We start from the raw sequence: 17,800 nt of genomic DNA, 5'->3' as shown, positions 1-17,800 counted from the left end.
TTCCCTACTGGGACACTGTGCTTCCCATTCACCTTGAAGAGAGAATAGAGCAACCCCCTCTTGGCAATTCTACTTTCAGGTTGTGGCAGCCTAAGGAAATACAGCAAGCAACATAAGCTACAGAGTTGATCCAACTGAACCGGATGTCTTTGCCAAAATTTCTGCAGTGGACACAGTGACCTGCTAAATTCTTCTGCTGTTTTGAAGGCCCCCAGAATATTGATACTGGGGAAACCAAAAGCATGTCCTTAAAACCTGCTGCATCTGGAAGAGGACACATACTAGGGGAGAACACACTACCTGTGGCGTGAGAGGAGCTGGCATCCTTGCTCTCTCTGTGGGTAGTACGTGCAATAGCTTCATCCATCTCCTGCTCAGAAACCTGAAGACAAGCAGAAGACAGAGATCAAACTGGGTAGATGGAATGAAGAAGAAAGTCTGGCTACTTACCACTACAAACACATGACTCATTTCAGATACACTACTATTTTTTAAAGGTCCAGTAAAGAACACCTAGCTGAGACCTCCTAAGTCCTGCTCCCCTGACTCAGACTCCCTCCATGCCACTCTTCCATGGAAGCCAGAAGGCAGAAGCCCACCGACTTCATGATGACCACGTCCAAGTGCCACATTACACAAACAAATAAAACCGCACCAGACTTAAAGAAATCAAATTTAGCCATTACAGCACAATTTTAACTCAATTAAGTGCTGTACACTTATTTATCAAGAAAATATTACTTTAAAATAGACAAAGACTGCTTTGTATGAGCATACATCAGCAACAGAAGAAATTCTACACTTAACCTACCGGAAGAATACCAGACTTCCCAAGACATTAGCTGTCTTTTTAATTTTCATTTCTCCTTGCTTTTTAAAAGAAAAGCTAAGTCAGTAATTGGTAATTAATGTTTCTCTGGATTAAGAATAAATACCAGTTTGCCACATCTGCTAATTTTATCCTAAATTACTGCCATGCACTTAATTCTTATTACTGGAAAACTCCATATAATTTTATAACAGGAACTAGTCCACAGGAATCTATATTTAAAAACAGAAAGCAAGTTAATTCTGTCAAAAATAATTTCTGTGCACATTGCTTTACATGAATTCAAATTCAGCATAAATAGAGACTAGAAACTTGAATCTTTCTGAACCATGAAGATTTGAAAGATTCCTAAGCAAACTCAGCAGTTTAAACATAGTTTAAATGCCGTATTCACTCAGAATAACAAGAAGAAAGAAAATTCTGTGGTATTTCTCTTGGAAGCACATGAAAACATCGAAGTGAACATATTCAGCAACAAAATGTACTGTGGACCTTTTGTGCCATAAAAGGAAACCTTAAGTATAAAAATGTCCAAAACAACATAAGCGTTTGTAGAAATATACCTCTGTCTTCAGCCTGTGGCATGACCGTAGAGCAAACGAAAAGCCTCCAGGCTCCTGGGGCACAGGGAGTTCATGCAGGCATGGACCAAGCCCTCAGAGTATGTTCCAGGACCTTTACACAAACTTTTGGGTACAAGACGTCCCAATAGTAAAACTAGGTGCTGGACAGACGGCAGTTATTTGTTTAAAGCTAACCAAAAATCCACACTTCTGCAAGCTCTGCCAATTTTGATTTTTAGCATCCACGGTGCCTCAGGCAAATCAAACTGGAGAGGGATCAGCCAATTCCTAACTACAATCTGCAAACTGGGGTATTAATAAAATAAAATAAAAAAAATACCCCCCACACTTCTGTAGTTTCCCCACTGCTGCCAGAAAAACAGCTACAGTGACATAATGATGGATATGGGTCTCCACATAGACACTCCTTCAGAGATCCAGATATGAAGGATTGTAGATTCAGTAATGCCTGAGAGATAAAAATGCTTTAGGGTGTATCCAGCTCAACTTCTAGCTTTTCTTAGCATTTCTTGGCAAAGGATTTGTTGTCATTTTAAGTATCACTTATGGAAAACCGTAATAGGAGCCACTTAATAGTTTCCCTCTTTACTGAGTCATAGTAAGCAATTAGCTTAGCTCAGTTCATCTTCTCAGCAGATACCTGGTTAGGTCACTCATCAGCTCTCAAGCCACCACCACAGCAATATGAAGGACAGAGGAGAGAGCGCAGTCTTCATTCCATGGAGATTTTATTTCATGCTGCTTACAGACTCTCTGAAAAGTCTAGATGGCTCAATAAAGAAATCAAATTGAACCATCATGCTGGTTCAGCACAGCATACAGGCTCACCAGAAATACTGTTATCTTAGGCTGTAAGCCCAATTCTTACCCCCTCCATGCTTACCTTTAACAGAACCCCAGTCTTTTTTCACCAGCACAAGGCCTTACAGAAGTGATAGTAAACTCTGTGCAATAGACCTCTATTTGTCTATTGTTTGTGTATTTGATTTAGCAGAAAATTATTAATTATAAAATAAGAAACCTGAGTTCTCCTAGACATGGATTTATTAAGGCCTCCACTTGTAGTTAGGAGTTCAAAAGTCAGAGCTCTCTGGACCCACTTATGCAAATATTTTTACAGCTTCATTCCTGTTTAAACAGGAAGGTTTTGGACACTCATGAAATTCTTTGAAATATTGAAATAAAAGAAACTGTTATTCCCCATAGCTTGGTTAAAAGGCTTTTATCTTCTATCACCAATTTTTTTAAATTGCATAAAAATACTCACTTTGTAAACAAAGCCTCATTTCCAAATTGCCCTTGCACAGACTTCACAGTAGCAGTACATTCCAGATTCTTATTTTAATTCCTGAAGGAAAACTTTGATCTTTGGACAGATTTCACTCTTCTAAAGAAACTGTATTCCTACTACTGTACCATAGTTGATCAGTTCAGTCTGTTGATACTTACGCTCCTAAATTATATTCTACTTGAGGACAAAGTAACTGCAAAATCAGTTTTAGGAGGAAGAGGACTTGAGCTGTATTTGTGCTGCCTCTTGGTTCAAGTAGCAAGAAAGATGGGAACGCGTCACTCAAGTAGTTCCAGGAAAACTGCATTTGATCAGTGGGTGACTAAGTGAAAAGCAGTAGGGTCAGTCCAGCATTGCTGTAACTTATAAAACTGGAAGGCATCGTTACAATCCTGACTGCTTGCACAACACATGCCATAGAGAGAAAAATCCAGTATTCTTCATTTGCTGCTTTCCCAACAGCAAGACAGAAATTCCTGTGCCAGATGAAAACAACCCGGGTATACTAACACATTTTTGCCTCACCTTTGGGTTGGGATGCCGACTAATGATCAGGCTGACCGGACCCGGGCCACATTCGCTCAGGATGGCGTAGGCTTCACTTAATGCTGCGTGACGCAGACTCACCGAATCTGCCTCCAGGATCTGGTCACCCCGACTGCAGAGAGACACAGACCCAGTTAATCACAACCACCTTTTACAAAAACACTTGAGCTTTCAACTGATAGCCAAGCTTTTTCAAAAGTACAACTGTCTGGAAAAGATCTGACTTTCAAAGAAGCCAGTCTTGCTCTTGCTCCCCATGACGTGAATGCTTTAAGTCCTGTTGACTTTGGGAGGGAGGTCCAGAGATGCCTTCTGCACTTACTGTCAGTGACACAAACCCTACTAAATCAACAGAAAAAAATGGCTGCATTTGGATCAGGGTGAAAGCAAACTTAAATTCTAGTTCTGCATTCAGATACTTGTTGAGTACAGAAAACGAAAAATTAGATTCAGATGGGCTGTTCCTTCTCGTCATATTGAATTACTTAACACAAACAATGATACAAAATTCATGATTTAAATATGAGTTTATGAAATGTCTCCAGGAAAATATTGAGTGCAGTAAGTCTGTATTTGCTTCAAATTAACATACAGAACCCATTAAAAAAAAACAAAAACAAAACCAAAATAACTTCTTCTGAAAGGAAAGAACAGATTGTTTAAGTTTTGTTTTCCCAGTTTCTTAACTCTTGCTTATGGTGCTCAGACATCTGGAACTATTCAAAAAGAAAAGATCATCAGCTAGGGATATCATTAAAGCATTCTCCATAATTACTAAAGCATTTGCTTTAAAAAGACACTGTCAAACTATCTACTACTGCTGATTTACATTGGGCTACTTGTGACAACGTAAACAAGTTTGCACCGTGAGTCCACACATCAAAAGCAAAATGGCAACTGCACATTCCAGCCTTCAGGAAAGCAAAGGGTGACCCATCAATTTTGGAATTGTGCCACTGCTCTGCCCATCATTTAGATTTACACAGCTATTAGAAACTACACAAATATAGTCACTTACACAGGCACATAACTGAGAGGGGAAGCTCAGATACGGAGGAGCTGTACTCAAACCTCTCCTAGTATTGCAAAACTAGTATTTGATTAACAGAGTTTTTCAAAAATCAAAACCATCCTTTAAGTTTTGGCTTATGGAGCCATAAACCGCTGATGGGACAACAGAAGCAATGTCTCAAAGCAGAAAGCTAGAAATCTGGGAAGCATGCCTGGATACAATCAATCACTTAAGCCTAATAAATGATACAGCTGTTACGTACAGATGCAACCAGCACCACAATCTTTTCCGAAGAGGCTTACAAGAAAGCAAGTTAGTACTAAATACTGCCTCCTACAGACAGTTCTATATGGTATGAACTTTCAAGGGTTTTGGCCAGGATGTCACCATAAAATGATCTTCTTCCCTTATTCCAAAACATCAAATTGCTCTATCACAGTTTTCATGGTAGGCACGGAAACAGAAGGCACTCTACCCGCGTGAAAGTGAGGCATTTGCTCTGCCTCTCTGCATCAGTGCTCATGCCACATGTTCAGCATGGATCACAGAGTCCCAGTGGGTCTTCAGTGCAGCCTCCCCTCCTGAGCGATGCTCCCAGCGCCCACCAGCATTTATGTGGAAATGCAGAAAGGTGCAAGATTTTCTCCAAAGGTTTTTAAAAATAAAGCCTTCAGGAAAGGAACAGCAAATAACTTTATGTCACGTATCCCAACAAAAAGCACAAGGGAACCCTAGGAATGATTGCCTCTCTCTCTTATGGTTCCTTAATGACATCCAAACTCCATGACAGAGTAAATGAGATGGGCAGGTCAGCCTGGAGCAACCCTGCCAGACTGACAACAGGGGCAGAAAAGAGCTGCTGTAGCCATGGGCACAGGCAGCTGCAAAAATGTCTCCCCCAGCTCTTTTTAGGAGAGTTTCAGGTGACTGAGCTTTTAGCAGAGCTCTGCGAATTTCCTCCCCATCTGGGGTCTCTGGCTGCAGCTCTGACAAAAAGACATGAGGCTGCACTTCTTCCCAATCCCCTTTCTCAAAGGGTGCTATTAGGCTCAGCTTTCTGTATAGAGAATTAAAAAAAAAAACCAAACCCAAACCTTAAATGATTGTGTTGCTTCCAGCACATAGAATAATGTTTCCTGGGTATTTAATACCACTTTGGAATGCCCTTATTTAAATGTTTTCTTTTTGGTGGATTCTTAAGTATAATCCCTCCTTGCTCCATCAACCAATTGGTGAAAACAAAGTCTCAATCGATTTTACTGTAAAACCACTCCAGCATGTTTCTGCTTTAACTAACCTTAATCTGCCATCCATTTTAGCCACAGATCCTGGGGCCAGGCTGTGAATGTATATCCCTGGAGAACTATTTTCCAGCGTGAGACAACAGGCACCAATGCCGAGCCCAACCCCTGGCTCTGTGAAAAACAAGAAGTACAAAGAAAAGTAGCAGATTGTAATCACACAGGACACACAAGTGTTTGTGTTCCCACATCCCATCTGAGACCAGGACTCATGTATTGTTTCAGGGCTGGCCTTAGGTGCAGGCAGTCAGGAAGCCAAGGCCAACAGTGGAAATCAGGATTGAAAATATCTGATCCTGACTGTTTTCTAAGATCCATCATTCCCAGCAAATTTCTGTGTGCCGTGGGAAATGCCTGGAAATGTCGCACCGAGGTCTGATCTGGTTCAAGTCACAAAGCAGTAGGGGCAACAATCCAACAGAGATGTCACTTAAAGTTATTGCAGAAAACGTGAACACAGAAGATGCTGCCAACTGTACGGCTCTCTTTGTTAAATATCTGCACGGCATCCCTCAGCAAAGAGGCATGAGTAAAGGTGAGGTGTTACCTCTGGCCCAATAATTAGCTCTGTTCACGTTCACCTTTGCTTTCCTTCAGCTAACAGCATTCCTAAAGTACAAACTGCTGGACATCTTACCTTTGCTCTCAGATTTTTTCATCAACCCTCAAAATCAGCATATTTTAAGTCTTAAAAATAGGCATATCTGTTCCACCACATACAGCTTATGCACTAAGTTTATCTTGTGTAATTATTGATAATGAGAGCAACCCTCAGGAAGGAGTTCAACCAGCTCATCTAGGTAATTTTAAGCACTCTGTGCAGCTTTGCCTTCCCCAGAGCTGCCCTTTACAAGAAGGGTATGACGACCCAGGCTGCTGATTCACATTCTGCCCAGTATCTCACAGCCTCCCTCTTTCAGCAGCATGGACACTGACTGCTACCTATTAAGTCTACTGACGCTGGAGCAGGAAAATGTGGAAGGGCGAAGTCTTCAAAAGTTTTTGCATTACCAGGTGTTTTCCTCCCCAGTCCTGTGGTTCAAGAGCAGATGAACACAGCTAGGTACCATGAATACTAAACTCTAGCCTCTTCCCAAGATCTCACCTAGGAAGCAGCAATTCATTCTCCAAGGCTATTTCAACGGCCTCTCACCTTTATTGAGTGTCACGTCCATGACAATTCTGTCCTTCGGGCCAGGTCCCTTGCGACTGGAGGAGGAACCATCCCCCTCGTCGGGGCCGGGGACTGGCATGCCCCCGCTGGCGCTGGAGCTGGGGGAGCTGGAGCGGCTCAGTAAGGTGGGAGTCACACAGGGTGTGAGGCTGGGGCTGCGCAGCCGCGTGCGCACCGTCAGGGTCACCACGCCTTTCTTCAGTTGCTGGTGAGACATCAGAGAACCCCAGTAAGGTGACAGGATGCACCCACATTTGCCAGCAAATCTGCATACAGCGATTTGTGGAAGCAAAAGAATATAAACCCAAAGGTACAATATGGCACTGAAAGAAGAGGAGGGTGAATCTGTCCTGACCTATACCCATATTACCTTAAACCTCTGAATGGCCTCCTGATGGGTCAGTCCTTGTAGAGACTCTCCATTAACTTCTAGGATTTCATCTCCTGGCAATTAGATACAAAAAAACCTAAGTCAGTAGTATACAGACTATAACTTTCCTGTACATAAGGTAACTCACTACTATAAGGATTCCACTTAACTACTCAGTAAAAAGCCTTTTAACTGTTCCAGTTTATTTTCGCTTGTCCTAATGCCTTTACAAGTTAATAGTAAAGCATTAGCAGAAGACTGGTCTTCAGCAGAGATCCTTAACTTGGCATTCTCATACTAACAAATAAGCTGAAAACACCACAAATTTTAACTTAAGTCTGAAAATAGATGCTCATAACATGAAATCCAAAGGGACTATAAAACTCCCTTTCTTTTTTGAGCGTCAACAGGGGAAATGAGAATCTGACTGAAACACTACAGCACATCACGCCAAAGCATGCTCAGAGAAAACCAACCTTGCCTCCACGTGCAGGAAGCAAACGTGTCCTCTTATTAAATGCCTGTGGATGGAGAAGCCTGTAGCTCACACACTGTGATAGCAAATGCCCTTCTCATCCCAAAGAACACATCTTGTCACTTTTCTACCTCCTTCTTAGGCTCTGGGTCTTAATACTTGCACCCAGCTGTTTTCATCTACCTTCATTTTATTAAAAAGAAGGGTCAGAATGATCCAGATCTACATTCTGCAATTTTACTTGCATCTTTGCAAAATTAGATGGGATGACATCATCAGCCAAGTCTGTCCCTCCTCTCCAATCCTAGCCCCAGAAAAAAACCAAAAACAAACAAACAAACAAAAACAATTTAAAAAAAAAAAAAAAAAAACAAAAAAAAACAATGTAAAAAAAAAAAAAAAAAAACAAAAACACACAGAAAAAGGAGCATGCAAGCTCTGAATAGTTTGCAAAGGCTTGTTGGTTTTATGGGACAGCTGCTACTTATTGGCTTCCCATGGCAAGTGCACAACCTATGCTGCAGGGACACAAGCTTCCCTCTGGCAGCAAGTGTTGAGTTGGCACCGAAAGCAGCCTCAAATACAACAAGTGTGATGACATGTAAAGAGGAGAATGATGATATGAAACAGGGAGAAGTAACACAGGAGCAGCTTGAGAGAAGTAACACAGGAGCAGCTTTCAGTGGAAGAGAAGTAACACAACCCCTGCAGAACAGTTATAAACCACTGCTCTAAACTCACGGTCACTTTTTCAACACTGCTTTAGAGTCAACCTGTCTAGCACAGCACTCAGAACAGCATGCAAACACACACGAAGCAGGCTGTATGTCCAGCTCACAGATCTAGACTGGAAAACCTGTAATAAAATCAGGATATATCTGCTTCTTTAACCATCTGAGTGATCTTACTGCCAATCCCATCCTTCCTCTTCTTTTTCTGGTTATGATTCTTACTTGTTGATTCATGTCAAAATCATACCAAGAAGCTCAGAGAGCACAAGGGCCCAAAACAGCCTCTCCCAATGCATAACCCCTTCTTGGGGTCATACTAGCATCTTTAAGCTGGATGTTGCTTGGATAGATATGTTTCACTGCTATCAATGACTCTCATCAACTGAAGAATTGCAGCTTATGGCTTGCGCAAATAAAGTTCACTGAAGAGGAAGGAGAAAAAAAAAAAAATCATCATGCTTTTGTTTCCCCTTCTTAAGATGAAATACAAACAAGTTAACTGCTATGAATGTTCTTCGCCCGGATGGACAAACAGGGTGTGTTACATCCTCCCCAGCCTTTTGCTGATGGACAGGTGCCTAAATAAAGCTATACTTCAATTTTTAATCCTGGACTGAAATAATATCCCACTGCGGTCCTTTTATATGAAATTGGATTCTCTCTACCATACCTTCTTTAAGTCTTCCATCAGCAGCCGCTGCTCCATTTGGAAATATAGTCTTGACAAAAATCCCCATGCGTCCACGAGCAGAATCCTGACCTCCCACAATGCTGAATCCAAGGCCCTACAGAAAAGGGAGGAGAAGACACAGAGCTGGCACATTATTCTATTACCACCTGTGTGAGGAGGACTGCCAATAACATACAAGACAAAGGAAAGATGAAAACCTAAAAGCTTCTGATGAATTGCATAGCCATCTTTCCCTCTGCTTGCATTTCATCATTTACTTTCACTCTACTATCAACACATTTATCAGCCCAAAAATTAGCAGCAGGCACCTTAAGCTGAAATAGCAAAAATGCTATTTCAAGATTACTTTTTTTTTAGCACAGCTTTATATTCTCCTATTCCCATTTTAAAAACTGTAACACATTTCTTTTAAATTGACAGACAGTAGATTCCCATGCCTGAGATCTATATCCAGGATTAACTGTAGTTTTCTCTGCTGTCACAGATCCTGCATTTCCTCAGGAAAAAGAAAAGCTTAAGAACACAACTTAAGGTCAGTGCTGTAATGTCAGGAATGTAGCTGGAAAGGGGCTGGCGTGGGGGGGCTGCCATGCACATGTACATTTTTAATTATTCTGCAGACATGTACCACGTTGTATTTAAATAAATCTAGATCAATACATTCCCCAGGGCTCCATCTGTTAGCTCTTGCCCCTGTGCTGCCCCAGTTGGCTGCAGGACTGTTTTGCAAAGCTAATCAGAGAAGAGATGAGTACAGCAGAATGAACCTCTCCCCCTTCTGCTGACTTCTTTCCCAGCCAAATCACTTCCTTGATCCACTCCCCCTTCCCCCCCCACATGCCTCCTCTTGTCACTGCTGTACATGCATTTTACAGAATAAAGAGAAAAGTCACTGATCAGGTGGACAGGGGAAGTGGAAAGCTGTTGTGCTTCAGTGATCTGAAGCCACGGTTATTATTAGCGCCTCGGGCAGTGCTCTCCAGCTGAGGGATGCTGCCAGGGCAGGCTCTAACGCTGTGTTTACAACCCAATACAACAACCAGCTCTTCTGTTTTACTCTGTGAATTTAGAGTAGACTACCCCAGTTATGAGCTTCTAGTAATTTGACAAGACATTAATGATTTCTAGAAAGGAAGCATCCTAGCTCCCCTGTGAAACACAAAATAACTAAGTGGTTACTGTGCAATTATCAGCTGCAAAGCATCCTACAGAAAGCATGATGCTCCTGACACTTCCTGGCACAGACACAGCAGTTGTCCCCATGGTTCCATGGGTGGTTTGGGAGAAATATGGATGCGAAGCACAGCAGTTCCCACACTAGCCCACCTTTCCAGAGAAGCTCTGCCACCTCCACAGAAGAAAATCATCCCTTGCAGATCCACCTACCAATGAAAAACCAAGGGCAAATACTTGGTTCCCAGCCACCAACACAGTGAGTCTGTGGAAATACTTTCCAAGCCCCAGATCTGTGTAGAGATAATAAAGGACGCACGTGGTACTGCACAAATCGTACCAGTGCAACCCCTAACAGAGGTGATCGGTCAAAAGGTGGGCGGAAGTCACCCAAAATGGCAGCTGTTTGAGGTGGTGCACGATAACCACAGTCTGCATGCTCCCAACTGCCTCCTAACAGCTTGGACCGAACTGCAGAAAGGCAGGAGAGGATGGCTTATCCCACAGGGAAAAATAATCTACTTCCTAGGAAAAACACAGGGTCCAAAAATGCCGGTATGTGAAAAATGAAGAAGCCTTTGCTCGGAAATGTCATGAAACACCTGAAACTCACAAAACAAGGAGAGTTGTACCAACTGTGAGTCAATCTACACCCAGAGAAGTCACTATTTCTCTTTGCTAAACATAAAGCACAATAAGGAATTTGTTTTGTATTTGAGTTTGAAAGTCAAAATAAGTCTTTTTAGTCCAACACATATCCATCTGCTGAATTTAAAGAGTATTTCAGAAAAAGACATGTATTTGTAGCACGTTTAAATGGCAGTTCCAATACTAGTGTGGACTGGATTAGGGAAAACAATATACACCTAGGTTAATGCTTGTCTATTTGCCCTTAGCATTCAGCCAGCTGGTGTCTAGTAAATGTGCAAACACATTATTGGGAGGAGAAAAGAGGACTCTCTGACCCAGAGAATTCAGTGCTCCCAGATAAGCAATCAACTAGGAACTTGGCTTTAGGTTTAACGCTTAATTTGCAGTGCTTCTTTTTTTTTTTTTTTTTAAATGCATCACATTCCAGAGCGACAAAATATTCTTGCCCGTAAATATGCATGCAAGCAGGTATCCTTCTGTAGCTGCACCAGCTCTGCACAAACATACATATTTAGAGATCCACTATTAATATTTCATATCTCAGTAATGACCAGATGCACCAAATCAGAATGAAATCCTCCCTGTGTTAAGTACATGACACAAACATGCTTCCACGGTATTTTGCAGGTGTAACTTTGGCATTTACATTTGAAAATGGGATTTATTTATTGTTATTTGGCTTATTGTTATTACTGGATACACTGAGAGCTGATGGAAGTCCTGGGTATGTGAGACACCTCTTAAATACCAGTTCTTCCTACATGTGAGAAATCACACGTGGAAATCCTCACCTTGCCTTGCCCTTTCATCAGGACGATGTTGGAAATGATGGACGGCTGGGTCAGTCTCCATGGAGATTCCACTTGGGCAGCACTGAAGGAACGAGTAGATTTCTTCACAATATGGTAGTCCTAACAAACATCAACAAACATGGAAAGTTGCTGTGACTGCTTGGCACAGGCACTGGGGTGTCATAACAGTAAAATTGTGGGGTTTGGTTTTTTTGTTGTTTTTTTTTTGGTTTGGTTTGGTTTTGGGGGGGGGGAATTTTAACAGATATATTCAGAAAAAAGTTCAAGGGATGAAATCGTAGCTCATTACAGTTAAAGTGAATCTTGCCACAGTAATTTTCCCACATTTGGCACAGTAGGGTCATTTTGTAATGCACTAGTCACAATTTAAATTAAAAAGATTAAGCGTAGCCTCATGATATACTGAAGTCCTTATCTGCTAAAAATGAAGGATAAAAAAAAAAGAAAACGAAAAAAGATAGGAAGAAAAAAGCCTACATCATCAAATTGTTACAATAAAGAGAAACAGGATTTTTTTTTGTTTAAGCCCTCAGATCTCTAGAACTGCACTCGTAAGATAAGCCTTAGGATCTTCTGGCCACAGTAAGAAGTACCCCCCCCCCCTTCACTGTCCTCAGGGTAAAAAAGTTCCTCAAAGGTGGCCAGTACATCCTGTTTTGGTGCCCAGATCTCTTCTAAGTGCCCGTGATGAGCCTCCATGCCCTTGTTTCACTACCCCCACTTCTGTGAGCTCCAGACAGATCCAGAAGGACCAAGCCGGGCGAGGTGCTGAGAACCAGCCCTGCTTTTCCACCCACCTGCCTGGCTCCTGCTGACTCCAGCTGCTGGGGCAGAGAGTGCTTTCTTCCACCCCGGGAATACTTCACCGCTATCTCGTAATTCGATTCACCGTTTTCCACTGTCAGCTCATCGTCTTCTCCCACGGACTCCAGGCGGGATCCGGCACCTACAGAAAAACCACAGAAATGCATCCCACAAACACCTCAGAACTGCTTGATCCTCTCGCCAGCACGTAATAACCACCTCCTGCAAATCTCCACTTAAACAGTGCCTTAAAACAACACTATGCAGTTCCCAGATGGGCAGCTGAGACACTAGTTTTGATCATCCTCAACTAAAAACTTATCCTGCTGTCACAGGTTTCCTACAATCTTTCAGTGATGCTGAACACCTCAGTGCTGTCGCTTGTGGTAGTAAGGAAAAGCAGAAGATAATTGAGCCGGTAGCTCAGGGACAGAAAAGAAATTCAGCTGTTCTCACCCAACGGCACTTGCCAGTGCACTAAGCTCTCAAGCTTCATTTATTTAAAATTAAAAGACCTGACACTGTAGCAGTATCCATTTCTGAAGGTGTCATGTCACTTTGAGGGAAATTTTTCTGGAATGGAAAAAGAAAAAATGTGCCAAATAAATGCTATTTTCTTTCCTTCTGGCAATGTTCCTCGTTGTCTTAAAGACAAGAGTGCAGAGTTGATGTAGGAAACAGAATTATTTGTCTTGAAGGACATCCTGTAATTAGCCACAGAGCACCGCACTCCTCACACCAGGGCTCCTCCAATTCTCATTTTCTCCAAGGACCTCACAGGACCCCCAGTCACAGCAGTTCCTGAACACTTATCCTTGCCATTTCCCCACCTGGAAGGAGAGGGCCATTAACCCCTACTTTACATATGAAAACCCAAGACACAGAGAGACCAAACTCGTGCAAGCTGGATTTCATGATATGGTTTTAAGATTACTTGAAATCAACATTAAGCTGTAGCTGGCACAGGAAGGGACAGCTCTGCTTTTCCTTCACCCTCACTGCCCTGTCCTTACTCTGCAGATCCAACTCAAAGCAATCTGTGATTCTATGGGGCTCACAAGCCATGGGCGGAGGTAGACACACTGCAAATTTGCCCAGGAGAGCCCCAAATCTGTTTTCTGCCACTTCCCCATCACTTTGAGGCTCTGTATGCATCACTGCCAGGGAAGGATGGTGCACAGAGCTGGTGCAGTTGCTTGTTTTCACTCAGCATTAAAGCAATTCTGCTGCCACGTAATCCACAGCGAGAATTTGTACCCACTGCCCAGAGTGCAACTTAAACCCGCTCTCTGCTTTGGGGTGTGAAATTACCTCTGATGTTAAAGCTCCCCTTCCCTGGGCACACAGGGCACTGCTGCTGCTGCACACAGCCAGGACAGCTCCTCTGTCAGGACCTGGCACCTACAGCTAATCCTTTCCTGCCAACTCTCCTTCTCTTTTTGTAGAAGAATAGCTGTATTTCTGTGTTTGCTGCTCATTTCTGAATGTAGTGTCCCTTCCCATGCTGCAGCCCAGGCCTGGGACCAGGCTGGGGTATGCTGCAGGCTCCCCCACAGCCCAGGGGAATCAGCGCTCATGAGAACGGGACTGGATCCCCAGAAAGCCACCAACACACATCCACAGTGGATGCAGGCAGAGGAGCTCCCTAGAGGTTGCTAAAAATACCTGTGTAACTACGACCTAAGGTGAACACAGGATGGAGGGAGACTTAGAATGTATTAGGGATGAGAACGTGACCAAGCTCTGCACACAGGTATTGTTAAGACCTGGGGACAAAGCAATAGAAAATTTGGGGCAGTATTCATCATCATGGGTATTTTGGTGATGGTATGTTGAAACATGTTCCCACCTCAGAATCACAGCACACTATGAATATTACACAGGGAATATTAAACAGAGAGAACAACAACAACAACAACAAACCAAACCAAAACAAAACATAGAAGCTTCCACAATTTTGCTTCATCTTTCTGTCCATACAATACTTCAACTCAGGGGGCCAAATGCAAACATCTTACAGCTGGGATTTTCTTTCCAAATTAAACTAATATGATCTCAAAGGGAAGAAATCCTATCTCACTTTTAGAGAGCTAAAATAAATATACAACATAAAAAATTCTTCTTTTGCTATCTTCTATCAACCCAGCTTTACCTTGTGATCGACTTCTGTATTTCAGTATGCCACTTCCCAGAGTTGGACTCTGGTTGTTTCCTTTGGACACTTCTGCACAAGCTGCATCTTGAGACTTCTCAGTTCCCATTACCTAAAAAAGTTTTTTAAAAAAAATAATTATCTACTTATAAACCAGAGAAGTTGCGGGAATTCCTCTCATTTTTACTGAAGGACAGAAAATTCGACTTCACATCATCTTTTTTTTCCAAAATGTGTCATTCTATGAAGCCACCACACATTTCTGTAAGTAGTTTTCAGCAATGCCTTTGGACATTATTGCAAAACTTACTGATGGGTACAGGTACAGTGTTTCCAGGGATTCTCTGCAAGGTACCACACTAATGCCCCCAGAACTCTTCCAACATCCATGGTACCTTGTTCAGGTGCTTCCACAGGCCTTTTAACAAAATTTTAATGCAGCTTTTATTGCAGTTTGTTTCACTCAGGAAGCTTCCAAAGTTATCACATCTTTATAGAGAAAACCACTTCTAAAAATTTATTGTTAGTGTCCAGAGTTGAATGGAAATGCATAATGGATGAAAAACTAATTTAGCAGAAAGTTATGAAGAATATAGAACTAATCACTTAAAAGCCTCGAAGTGCTCAACTTAAACATGGAATCGCAAACCTGCCATCCTGAGTAAATGCACTGAGACAGGACAAGGCTGTTCACCTGCCATGTTTGCCTAGATGCCGGTGACAGTACAAGGTGACAATATACAGCAGCATGAGCACACGCTCCCACACAATCAGGGATGAACAGAGCTGCCCATGTGCAAAGCCTGAAAACACTCTCCCCCAGCCCATGTGTTGTGGAAGACCCCGATGGCCTCCTTTCCACTTGCTTCTTCCTTTACCAAGCTACAGCAGTTGCATTTTCCTAGATGTGCACATAGCAATCCCTGACACTCAAAAATAGCCTTCATTAAGTGAAAGGCTTCCCTTGCAGAAAGGTAAAAACCACTTGCATGATCACACAAAAGTCATGCAACTACTAGTTTTAGAGGTGTGCAAAACAATCAGTACCCACGGGCGTTGTTAACTCTGTGGTGGAGAAATAATTGCAGCATGGGGATGAATTAAAATGAGAGGAATGCCTCACCAAAGTTTTGTCAGCATGCTGGTTAACTACCCTAAGAGACACGGATGGGTCCAGTCTGACTTTTCTGGAGCTGAGCACAACCCAGCTCAGGTCTGGAGCTATAGAGCTGCTTCATTTCTGCAGCACGTGTGGACACAGACAGTTAACACCTGATGAGATCACACAACTCCCAGTCCAAAGCTGGACCACTTCCTCCACTCCAGAGCATGCAGAAAAAAATGTTTGCAGCAGTGTGAAAAGAGATGCTGAAATCACCACTGCCACAGCCAGCTTCCACCCCAAGCCAAGGCTAAAGGGTTACCCATGCAGTACATCTTGTGCTTCTACTACACAGGGTTTGGTCTGTACCTTTCTTAGCTTCTATTTATTTTGATTGTGCAACAGAAGCAAAGCACACATATGCATTTCCATCTAGTGGGGTGAGAGGGAAAACCAGGGAAACTGCCACTCACTCCATTCCCTCACTTCACTCCTGTACAATTCTGGAAGCTTTGAGCCTCCACAGAGCAGACCCCCAAAGCCCACATACAAGTCACAGAAGGGTATGTGTGCACAAGCACCAATACAAGGGAAAGTTGCATGGCAATTTGAGCAGCTTCCTGAAACTGTTTTATCTAACTTGGCTTCAGACTACAGTAACAAGCAAAAGCATACAGATTACCTATGTCTGTGTGAATTTCCTACCTTAAGAAAAATAGTTTTCTGTCATTAATTATAAACTTGCAGGGGAAGACACTCCAGCACTTCTGGTGAAGTACATATTCATGAAGTTGAACTTGTCTAACAAACCACCAAGTTTTATCCTATTCAGAAAACACTTAGAAACTGAATCCACAAAGCTCACAAGAAGTCCCCTAAGTCGTATGTCTGTAATCTTTGGCTCTCTCATAACTTAGACAAGAAGAAAAATCCAGCTCCACCTTATCCTTCTGGCCACACGTGCACATATCACTTTACTGTCTTGAGGCGGCTGCCCGGATTTAACCATGCCATTTTAATTTTCCTCACTTTCAAGGATATGGAGCTTATTATTTCAGTTCTGTACGGCTCTTATTAAGCTAAACCAATAAATCCTGCCCAACACCATCCCAGCATTAAGGACAAGGGGAGCTTTAACATGCACAGTAGTTTTGAAGGGAGATCTAAAAATAGAGCCCATTTTGCCAGCTCATTAAGTAGCTCCAGGATCAAGTGATGGTGACATCTCAATTGATTTCAAAGGAAACAGCAGTATCACGGACATGCAGCCCTGGCATCGCACCAGAACGAACAACTGCCCCTCAAGTCCTCACTTGGGCAAAGCTCCAGCATGACCAGGCCCCTAATTAGGCGAGATGAGGAGCAGGATTATGAGAGTCTGCATTGTTTAACCACAAACAGCTTGGCAATCGTCACACATCTACGAAAACAAGGCAGTGCACAGAGGATGATACAATTTAATAAGCAAACTGCTTTACTGCTGCCGTTGCAGAGCTCCTAACTGCTGCCTTCCCCGCCAGTGAGCCCATCCGACCCCCCACGGCACAGCCTGATGGGTTTCTCTGCCAAGGAGCACGAGCAGCATATAGACAAATTGAACCTGATCATTAGGGAGCGAAAAACCAAGAACTAGACTGAGCCATCTGCAGCAGGCCAAATTCAGCCCTACCTGCGCTGGCAAAGCAAGTCCACCACCAAGTTGCCCTCCCTTCTTTAGAACAGCAATGTAGAAGAGGAGCGGCCATGCCCCAGCAACCCTGAACAAGCTCCACGAGGTAATTCCTCACCTTCTTCAGTCCTGACACAAGACAGTTTTTCCTTAAGCAGAACTACCCCAAACATATTTAATCATGAAACAAGCCAACACCACTGTCTGTAGGTCAGCCAGCAGGATGAATCCAATCAGTCTTCAAGAGACACCAGAACCTTCAGGGAAAGGTGCAAAAAAACCAACACAAACCTGGCTTTTCTTGGTCCCTGCACAGTCTTCATGACTAGCTGATGCCTTTAAGGCTTTAACCTTTCCAAAAGTTTTGGAGGTTTTCTTCCAAGATCTATTATAATTCTAGTTCTACCAGTTATTTGTGCAATTATTTATTGCT

General features: G+C 42.7%; 1 protein-coding gene across 1 annotated transcript in view; it reads right to left on the bottom strand.

Moving 5' to 3' along the window:
- The window catches only part of PDZD2 (PDZ domain containing 2), a gene marked incomplete at both ends in the record, with an annotated part of 52,570 nt that overhangs the window by 9,792 nt on the left and 24,978 nt on the right, over positions 1 to 17,800 (bottom strand). Inside the window, 9 exon segments of the mRNA XM_008938542.1 lie at positions 301 to 382; positions 3,230 to 3,362; positions 5,560 to 5,677; positions 6,717 to 6,942; positions 7,108 to 7,181; positions 8,984 to 9,098; positions 11,620 to 11,739; positions 12,438 to 12,586; positions 14,597 to 14,708. Coding sequence (XP_008936790.1) covers positions 301 to 382; positions 3,230 to 3,362; positions 5,560 to 5,677; positions 6,717 to 6,942; positions 7,108 to 7,181; positions 8,984 to 9,098; positions 11,620 to 11,739; positions 12,438 to 12,586; positions 14,597 to 14,708 — 1,129 coding nt within the window.

This window comes from Merops nubicus, unplaced genomic scaffold, assembly GCF_000691845.1.
Source record: "Merops nubicus isolate BGI_N331 unplaced genomic scaffold, ASM69184v1 scaffold24184, whole genome shotgun sequence".
NCBI classification, from domain to species: domain Eukaryota; kingdom Metazoa; phylum Chordata; class Aves; order Coraciiformes; family Meropidae; genus Merops; species Merops nubicus.
Note: the sequence above shows the minus strand (reverse complement) of the source record. Positions and strands in the feature narration are given on the sequence as shown.